General features: G+C 53.4%; 1 protein-coding gene across 1 annotated transcript; it reads left to right on the top strand.

Annotated features, from left to right (window-relative positions):
- The first annotated feature begins 6,465 nt into the window (after positions 1-6,465).
- On the top strand, positions 6,466-7,599 carry LOC133889435 (uncharacterized). Its single transcript, XM_062329959.1, has 2 exons — positions 6,466-6,647; positions 6,720-7,599. Exons 1-2 carry the CDS (start codon positions 6,466-6,468, stop codon positions 7,597-7,599), a joined length of 1,062 nt encoding a protein of 353 aa, XP_062185943.1.
- Positions 7,600-10,270: the final 2,671 nt, after the last annotated feature.

Genomic DNA, 10,270 nt, shown 5'->3' with positions numbered 1-10,270 from the left:
CTTGCCGATGATTGAAAAAGTATCAACATGTCTCTTCACCTTGCGGAAGTAATCAGTGACATTGAGATCCTTCTTCTGGATCGTGGCAAGCTGCATGCGAATATGCATGATACGCGCCCTTGAGCATGACGCACACTCCTTCTCTAGGGTGTGCCACACCTCATGGGATGTCGATAGGAAAACAATATGAGCAGGCACATCCTCAATGAGACAGGAGAGAAGTTCGGTGAGCATAAGTTGATCCTGCTAGATATAGGTGTTATAGTCGGGGTCAATGGTGATCCTCTGGGCGTCCTTCTTCACTCTGTGTGATGGTCAGAGGAGGGCATGAAATGGTGCCATCGACATAGCCAAGGAGCCACAGTGCCCGCGTGAGCTTCACCTTGATCATGTGGTTGAATGCAGGGACATCTGATGCAACATTGGAGGAGGAGAGATTAGAGGTTCCATTGGTCCAATCATAGTGAAAATTTTAGAAATTGGATCATGGCTCTGACGCCATAAAATGATTTATGAGGAAGAAAAGTTTGCCGAACACACCGATCCCTTGGGATCATGTGGACGTGCTTAACAACCTTGACGCTATCACCACGCTAATGGGAGAAACGATCACCACACACTACTCACACCATGCATGCCACACACTCTGTGGACACATTATGTGCGCACACCACCAACTAACTTATCCTATCATTACATGATTACAATTTCTCACATTCAGCAACTTTGCATTGCTGCGTGTACAATATTCATATAAATCAACTAGAGAAAAACCTCACGTACAATCCATTTGCCTAATTTGTACAATTATGTTACAACCAGCTGTCTTGAGAAAATATGTTTCCTAAGGGCCAACACATCTGCCATGAAACCAACCCCTAACCCAAGTCAGCATTTCAAGGCCTGGTCCACCCCTGAAAACCATATGAATACCACTCCATTGGAGCGCTACAGGGAACATGATAGTCGTCAAGCTATCCAGATGGAACCTTTAGTGTCATAGGGCAAAGAATACCAACAAATCATATCATGCTTTCTACATGGTCCCCATATTTGGAGCGATGCTATTTGGCATGAAAAATAGTATACTACTTGCCATCTTTTTCCCTTCGAATTAAAGTTTTGTAACCCACGAGATCTAAGGTCATCCTTCCATTTCTACCATGTTAATTAAAGCCATCACATGATGTAACATTACTGCCTCATGTTAATACCAACTCACTGTCACCCCTCTCTCCTCTTAACATACTCTAGAATGGGACCCACTGCTAAAAAAATAAAAACCACAAAGCTACAAGTTGGCGAGTCGTCTCTTATTTTCCCATGACTATGTTCGAGTCTACAAGGGCCAAAAGACTCTAGGATGCCGATGGGACATCTAGCCATTGCTGGTCCATATTTTTTCCAGAGGCTAGTCTCAATGATCACCTTGCATAGTTAGAGACTTAGAGAATATCCAACCCATTGCAATTATTTATCTAAAACATCTATTGTCAACTGAAGATATCATTAAATGACTGAATTTATTTGCATTTGAAACACTCCATAACATGTAGCAGCAACACCAAGATACACTACCCAATTCTTAGCACTAACCCACAAACTCCACATACTCATAGTCATTTAATTGTATCTCCCACCACAACAACCCACACAAGTAGCATTGCTCTCCCTTTTTTTCATTGTTCTCTCACATATATCCTGCTCACCAGCTGCTTTCCCTTAGCGCACATGTCGCCTCCATCCTCACCTCTCTCACAAAGTGTTGGTGTTTATGATCTATCTTACCATATCACCCTTGAGTGTGGCACTTCAATTTTTTGCCACATATGAACTACACTCAAACTGACGTAGCAAATGGGCAACCATGATGCTCTCGGTCATGAAACAAGAAATAGAGAGGGTGACATGGCATCTATCATGTGCAAGTGGTTTCAGTAGGCTCAACTAATATGCACATGTCTCCACCTCTCTCACAAAGTGTTGGTGTGTGTGATCTGACTTACTTGAACATGTGACAATGATATCACAATTGAGTCGGCGCCGATGACATTTTTGGCCGCATCTGAACTACAATCACTTACTACCCCACCAAATGACATGGCGATGGGCAACCCTGACGTTCTCAGTCATAAAACAAGAAACAGGGAGGAGGAGGTGGCCTTTATCAGGTGCCAGTGTTTTTAACAGGCTCAACTAAGGTAGTGTTTGGTTGCTTATATGGTATGAGGGATTCTGGATGGGATGGCACAAGTAGGGTGTTTGGTTGACTGTATAAGTTGGTACATGCTTATGTTTGGTTGCCTGTATGAGATGGTATGAGCTCGTACAAGATCATACTTGGTTGCCTGAATGCATCTAGGTATTGTCACCTTATCCATAGAGATGGTAACTTTACCACCTCTATTGTTGTAATAGGAAATTTATGTTGTAATTATTTTTTAACATTCTCATTAAATGTGCCAACCATATTTAAATTTCTAACATGCTACCAATATTTCAAAGATGTTTCAATTTTTTGAAGAGAAATTTTGGCATAGTGTATGATCATATTGTAAGATCAGTGACAAGCATGCATATGTTATGAGAAAAATAAAAACAACAATATAGAGGTCCATAATGCACTACATTAACCATTAGTACATGTCCATAACACGATCAAATTGTCACAACCAGATTACACACCATAGACCACCATTGCAGTTTTGGTAGTTTACAAAAGAGACAACACAAGGTACCAATCAATCATAAACCACCACAGCTACAGTTTTGGTAGTTAGCAAAAGAGAGAACACAAGGTACTGGTCATTCATAAACCACCCGAAAGGTACTAGTTGATGTACCTAGTAACCCATACAATTTTGCTTGACAGGGACATCTTGTGGAATGCCCTTGCTTGTGTAGGATTCTCACGCAGATGAGTGTAATAGTGGTCAAGATATGCCTCTTCGAAGCCAGGGATACTCATCAAGTCTTCATAAAGTCCATCAGGGATGTCATTGTCTGAAGAAGTAGCCTTATTGGCAGCAGCAATTTGTGCCATGCTCTTGCTCATCATAACCACCAAGTCATCATCATCAGCTAGCCTAGGTTTCTTTGTAGGAGGTGGTTTAGTACCAGAGGAGTCTCCAATATTGTTGCTTGAATGTGTTCCACCATCACCACCCAAATGCTCATTTGTGGGGATCCAATTTCATCATCTATGGCTTTTGGTGCACCCTCAGTTTCAATCACCTCTATAGCAAGAGGGTCACTTGCTCCCTTAGCATAAGCACATGTTGCTAAACTATTGCCAAATATGGTGGCCATCTCATGATAGTACTCAATTAGAATGTTCAAGTAATTAGCATCATCATGGCGGTCTTGCATGTCAAAATGTAATGAACTCAGCAAAGAAATATGCAACAAATTTACAAGTTTGGCAAATAATGCTTTTAATCATATGCAGAAAATTAACCTTGATATGACATATGTAATGCTCTGCCCCAAGACTTATCATGCAAGTATCTTCATCCCAAAGAGCTCCACTCAAGTTCTTCAGCTTTTCAATCTTCCTATAAATCATTTTCCACTTTGTCGGTGGATGAACACCGCAAGCGGGGATCCTGAGGGACCCCCTTTGAGATTCGGCCAGGGGGCTGATTCTGGATCTACCTCGTACGTGGGGTTAATGCGAATGTATGGGATCTAGGCGGGACAGATGATTGTCGGCTAGTAGGAGTAAATGCACAAGGGATTTAGACAGGTTTGGACCGCACGGAGCGTAATACCCTACTCCTGTGTGTCTGGTGTGCTATTAATGCTCTTGGAATGCCTTTCTCTCGATCTCTATGTTACAAGATTTTTTGGTCTATCTATCAAGTCTCGAGCTTCGGTCTTCAAGTGCCGGTCTCTCTGAACTTGTTCAACCTCTAACTTCAACCTTGCTTCTCCTTTAGCTTGACTTAACCTTTCTTTTCAACGAAGTGCTCCCCCCTTTTATCCTATCGGGGGGAGGCTCGGCATGCCCAGATCGGGGGCACAAGTTTCCATAAGCCATAAATGGAAAATAACCATTATGAGTCTACAGTTTGATGTTATAGGGGTTGAAAATGCGCCCTTCAGTCGGTCCCGTCGGTCTTTACGCCCCAACTTTAGCAGGTGCAGGGGGGCCACCGGCCAGCCGCTGAATATCCCCACATGCCCGCCCGGTCAGAGTAGATCTGACACGGTCTGACGCGGTAGGGCAACAGGCGATACGCCTCGTGCCCCTCGACGATATCTTCAAGTTGCCTTCCTTTATGGGCCCCGTGGGGTGACGTGCGATGGGACCCGTCGCATTAATTGTCCCCACACCTTCCTACCAGGTGGTGGCAGGAACTGACGCACTCAGTACGACAGGCGTGGGGGGAGTGGTTGGATGTGACCGGCCACGCTCCCTCTTAAATGCAGCATCGGGCTTCCCGCCGATTGACACCTCACCGTGGAGCCCTCGTGGGGTCCACCGGCAAGGGGCTTCTCAGGTCCTCGGGGAACTTTAGGTACTCGGGGACCAACTGTTCTTGGCCCCGAGCACCACCTCCCGGGCCTAGTTCTTCTCGGGTCCTCGGGGAACTCTGGGTACTCGGGGGCTAACTGTTCACGGCTCGAGCACACCCTCCCGGACTTGGCTCTTCTCGGGTCCTCGGGGAACTCTGGGTACTTGGGGACCAACTATTCTTGGCCCCGAGCATCCCTTCCCAGAACTGTCTTTTCTCGGGCCCTCAGGGAGATGGTCCCCAAGGGATGGCGCCACGTGGCATTGTGCTGACCTGGCCTCGGGACTCGGGAACCCCCGGTTCCCATATCACTGACAGCAGCTCCCGGGCCCATCAGCAGTCGATGGCCTAGAGACTGCGGATGGGGCCCTATTTCTTCGAGGTCGATCACAGCGTTGGTGCCACGTGGCTTTCTGTCGCCAGGTGCCGAAATCTTTGCGGGCCTTACAGTTTCTTGGCCCAGGCTCTTGGTATAGCCCAAGGGGGAAATCGAAAGGGCGCGTGCCCTTCCGACCTTCGAGGAAAGTGATGATGAGGCGGGAGGTGCGCTTGGCAACTGCGTGGATCAAGGGAGATGCACCTCGCATATTGCACCGAGGAATGAGGCGTTTGAACTCCCTGTGATAGGAAAGGGGAGGGGCAACGAACCGTTACCCCCTCACGCCATTCTTGCAGTTGCCATCTCTTGCCTTCGTCTTTCTTGCGCACTGGGAGACTTCTCTCCAACCCTTAGTGCACCTTATCTCTAGTCTCCTCCAGCGCACTTCCCACCCCCGAAAATGCCAAGGGCAGGAAGCGGCCGTCGGGTTGCGTCTAGTGCTAGCAGCGTCCTACCGAGGTCCCGCCTCATGAACGAGGAGGGCGCGAGAAGGTCTGGAAGCTGATGGTCCCTGCTGGCCAGCGGGGAGCGTCGGTGGTGACGCCGGCCACCCATCCACCCGCCCAGCGTAGGCCCAGGCAGATCGTGATCTTCGTTTCCTTTGTCACCGGCGGCCTGGTGCCGCCTTTTTTGGCGTTTTTCCTGCAAGTGCTGGACACCACCAGCTGGCCCATCTGAGTCCAAACTCAATTGTCATCTTGGTGGTCTTCGCCCACCTCTGCGAGATGTTCGTGGGGGTGCCACCGTCGGTCGCGCTCTTTCGGCATTTCTTCATCCTTCGAGCGGCCGGGAAGAAGAAGGGGTCGGACGACATAGAGGTCGTGGGCTGCTGCAACTTCCGTCTGCGGGAGGGGTTCGGCAACACCTACATCCCGCAGGTGTTACGCGGCAAGTGGGATGACTGGCACCGGAACTAGGTCTACATCGACGTCAGTCCCCACGACCGCCTCACACTGCCCCGATCACTGGCGGAGCCCAACAAACCGGTCTGGGAAGCTGCCCCTGTGAAGGATGCTCGCCTGCGCCCAGTGCTGAACCGCATTGAAGACATGCGCTGGGCGGGGCTTACCTCGATCATGGTGGTGGCCGACTTCCTGCGCCGCCGTCTGGCCCCCCTGAGGGAACGCGCCCGCTTCGCCTGGATGTACACCGGGCCTCGTGACTTGACGAGGACCTGCATAGGCGAGGATGGGGACTTCGAGGAGGGGGCCCTGGTGACGCCGCTTAAGGTGGTGACCGGTGTTGACGACCTTGCCCGGGCGGTCCTGCCACGCGAGAAGCTGGCGCTTTGCGTAGACCCCGGCTGGGCGGCTCTGCAAGAGTCAATGCCGGCCTTCGACGCCCAGGGGCCGATTGACCGACCGGGGCGCCGAGACCCCGGGACATTGCACATCCCCGGGCAGGACAACGATGGAGGGCGGGGCGCCACCGCCGTCGACAGTAGGCCGCCGAACCGGGGTGACAAGGGGAAGCGTCCCAGGTGTTTATCCCCCAACCGTCCTCGTCCTCTTCATCGCCGTCACCTCCGCGATCCCCGCGTCGAGGACCACGACCGATGATAGGGGCGCGATGGCTGGCGGCCGAACTGGAGAGTCTTCGGGAGCAGGTTCCGGGGCGGAAGCTGGGTCCAGCTCACAGCGGCCTGGGGGCCAGAGCCCGCCCCCGAAGAGGAGCAGGCTGGAGCCCAGGCCGCAGGCCCCCAAGTTCCGAATCCCGCAGTCCCGATGGCGGTACCGCGGGCCCAAAACCACGTAAATTCCTTTTCCTTCCTCGAGCATGTTTTGCCCATGTATTTGCTGGAGGTTAACCTGTTTTCGTTCCAGGCCGCCCAAGGATCCTGCAGGAGGCCGAACATCCCTGGAGCAGCCGAGGCCTTCCCCTGCCCCTGAGCCGAGAGCCCCGGCTGGCTTTGAGTCGAGAGCCCCGACTGGCTCTAAGTCGAGAGCCTCGGCTGGCCCTACCCCGAGCCCTCTGACTGGGGAGGAGCAACCGGCTGCAGGGGAGGTTGTCGCGACAAGGGTGGCACTGGCGCGGCCGCCGTCGGGGTCCCCGAGCGCCTCCACTGAGAGGGCTCGCAAGGGACCCAGCCCTCGGCCATCCCCTGGCCAGGCCCCGGAACCCCTCCCTGAGGTGCTGAGAAGCGCCCAGGAGGTCATCAGGCGGCTCGAGGCGGCCGTTGCGGCGGAGTGGGCCGAGCTCGAGAAAGAGCGTGTCGCCCTAGTCGACGAAAGGGGACGGCTAGAGGAGGTCCGCAAGTTGCTGGAGACCCGCGTGGCCACGGCTCGCTCGACCTACAAAAGGTCCATGCAGGAGCTGGCCGTGGAGCGGGAGGCACTGGAGGAGGCCCGCGACGAGGCCATCGCCGCACAGGAGAAAGCTGACCACCTGGGGCGGCTCGCGGCGGAGCGCGACCAAGCGTCGAGGAAGCGCGCCAGTGAGCTGGCCGCTCGTGAGGAGCAACTTGCCCGACGCGAGCAGCAGGTTGCCACACGGGAGGGGGCGGTCGGCAAGCGGGAGGAAACCGTGCAGTCTGCACAGGCGAACCTCCACTGCCAAGCCGACGACCTTGAGCGTGGATGCATCGACCTTCTCCGCTGGGAGGAGCAGGTCGCACTGTGTGAGACGGATGCTGATCTAGCAGCGTCAACGCTCGCCACCCGGGAGGAGCATGTCGCCAACCAGGAGGCCGACCTAACCACCTGAGAGTAGGCCGTCGAGGCCCGAGCCGAGCAACTGGAGCAGTCCTGGATCGAGGCGGCTGCCCGACTCGAGGAGGTACGGGCCGCGAAGGACGTCCCTGCCATCACCACCGACAGCAACAGTCTCGAAGCCCGGCTGAAGAAAGCCGAGGAGGAGGTTGATGACGTCCACGAAGAGCGGACGGATGTGAAGGGGATGATGCAGGATATCCTTCAGCGGGCGCGGGACTCCGTGGAGGCAGCCGGGCTTAGGCGTGTGTTTGTGGGTTCCCAGTGGCTGGAAACGGAAACGATAGGCCACCTCACCCTTGGGTTCTCAGAGATCGCCCGGCGCCTCGAGGCTCTCCCTGCCGCTGTCATGGAGCTGGCGACCTGGGAGGGGCGTGCGCTAGCCCAAGGTGCGGTTGAGCACGTTCTCGCCTGCTATCGTAGCCGAGACCTTGCCTTCCCGCTGGAGCCAGCTCGGCAGGGTGTGGTTGAGGCAGAGGAGGCCGCCGCCCAGGCAGCCGTCCGCGACGTTGCCACCGAGGTGGCGGAATTTTTTGTGCGGGAGCCGGGCCTGAGCAGTGACAGCAGCGGCGATGCATGCCCTCCTCCTTAGCATGTAAAAAGTTAGGTTTTTTGCTTTTTCTGAAAGTTTGTAAATATGGGAGTGATTCCCCTCCGAATGGTTCTTTTTAGTATAATAGAAGCCATCCTTGGAATCAAACTCCGTTTTGTGCTTATTCTTCCTTGATGTTGTTTGTATTGTTGTCCCGAGAGGCACTGGCTAAGTCGTACCTGGCAGTTTACCCCCGAGAAGTTAGGTTGCCCTGGCCGCTCCTGTTCGAGCAGCGGGAGCACCCGAGCGTCCAGCCCCTGAGCCCTTGCGAGTGCGCGGCTGCTGAGTCAAAGAGACACAGACAGACACAAACTTCTTTGCTCGGGAAACAAGTCCACCTGGCACGGTACACGCCACGACCAATGAACGCTTTTCGCCCTGCGACCTCTCAAACAAATAGACCGAAGACACGCGCAGGCGGAAATGCAACCAAGAGTTCCCACGGTTCTATGGTGTCCGGGGTAGGACTGACCAGGCCGAGCACCGACAGCCCGCCCCTGGGGTCTAGGCGGTCCCGACCACTCATGTTCGAGCGGTAGGATTACCCGAGAACCGCAGAGGCTCGGTAGTGCTCGGGGTACTGCCAAGCCGGCCGAGCATCACGACCAGCATAAAGGACCTAGGTCAGCCATCGCCGCCTGTGCGGTACACCGACTACTGTTTGTCTTTGTCGTTCCAAAAAATCGAACACGAGGGCAGGGTTTTGCACGCAAGGAGACTGCCTCGCCAAACAGATTAGCATGAGGGTCCCGAGGATAACTCGGGAACAATAGTTTATTGAGTATGTATGAAAGGAAATTCATATGACTTTAGTGACTCACCGAGTAGGTGTCAGCCTTCCGGCCGACCAGGCCAGAAAAGGGTAGATGCCCTGAGCTCGAGGCGCCCGGGAACATGGGTTCCCTTGTGCAGAGCGCTTAAGCCCCCAGGACATCCTTTTAGCACCCGAGCACTGCAAACCTGGCAATGGAACCAGGGCCTAGGCGGTCCCGACCACTCATGTCCGAGGGGTAGGATTACCCAAGGACCCCAGAAGCTCGAGCAGCGCCCTGGACACTGAGGCCCTTGTGGTCGGGCTGCTTGGTTCTCTAGCATTTATCTATAAGCTTTAAAATAGGCAAAGATTCTTTGCTTGGTGCGCTCTGTTAGTGCGGTACTCATTATAGCCAGCTCTCGTTTTTGACCCGAGACCTCTCGAATGCCCGGACCGGTGAAGTGTACAGACAGAGACATGACCAAGAGGTCCAATAGTTCGGTGGTGCCCGGGGTAGGACTGACCAGGCCGAGCACTGACAGCCCTCCCCTGGGGTCTAGGCGGTCCCGACCACTCATGTTCGAGCAGTAGGATTACCCAAAAACCTCATAGGCTCGGTAGTGCTTGGGGTACTGCCATGCAGCTGGGCACCACAGCCTACCACAACAGACTTAGGTCAGCAGTCGCTGCCTATGGCGCATACCGACCGGGATCCATTTTTATCAGCGGGAAAATGAGAGAGAGCGTGTTTTCCTCGCACAAATCGAGCATCTCACCAAACAGATTAAACATATGGATTCCAGAGAAAAAACTCGGAATAAGAGTAATATGGGCGTATATTGATGATTTATACAGAAGTGACGAAAATGAATAATAGCAAGTGCTAACTTACGCAGTTGGTATCAGCCGCGGCCCTACTGGGCCCAACGTCATTGTCCCCGGTGCGAGGAGGCACCGTATGAGCAGACTATTGACGCCGCTGAGGACGAGGCGGAGCTGGGGCCCCTCCCTGGGCCCTGTTTTCCATTTCCTCGTTGGAGCCCGAATCAGGGCGTTGAAGACGATGTCCACCTGCCATCTTTTCTTGTAAAAAATGAGACGGATTCAGAGATGCAACCCCCCTACCTAGCGTGCCAGCCGTCGGTGGATGAACACCGCAAGCGGGGATCCTGAGGGACCCCCTTTGAGATTCAGCCAGGGGGCTGATTCTGGATCTACCTCGTACGTGGGGTTAATGCGAATGTATGGGATCTAGGCGGGATGGATGATCGTCGGCTAGTAGAAGTAAATGCACAAGGAATTTAGACAGGTTCGGGCCGC

Source organism: Phragmites australis, chromosome 13, assembly GCF_958298935.1.
Source record: "Phragmites australis chromosome 13, lpPhrAust1.1, whole genome shotgun sequence".
In the NCBI taxonomy this organism is placed as follows: domain Eukaryota; kingdom Viridiplantae; phylum Streptophyta; class Magnoliopsida; order Poales; family Poaceae; genus Phragmites; species Phragmites australis.
The sequence above is the reverse complement of the archived record's forward strand: the minus strand, read 5'-3'. Positions and strand labels throughout refer to the sequence as shown.

Bases quoted from the DNA above. Each gene is read 5' to 3' on its own strand.
- LOC133889435 (XM_062329959.1), top strand. From the start codon at position 6,466: ATGGCTGGCGGCCGAACTGGAGAGTCTTCGGGAGCAGGTTCCGGGGCG. The intron at 6,648-6,719 runs GTAAATTCCTTT...TTTTCGTTCCAG, and splicing joins TACCGCGGGCCCAAAACCAC to GCCGCCCAAGGATCCTGCAG.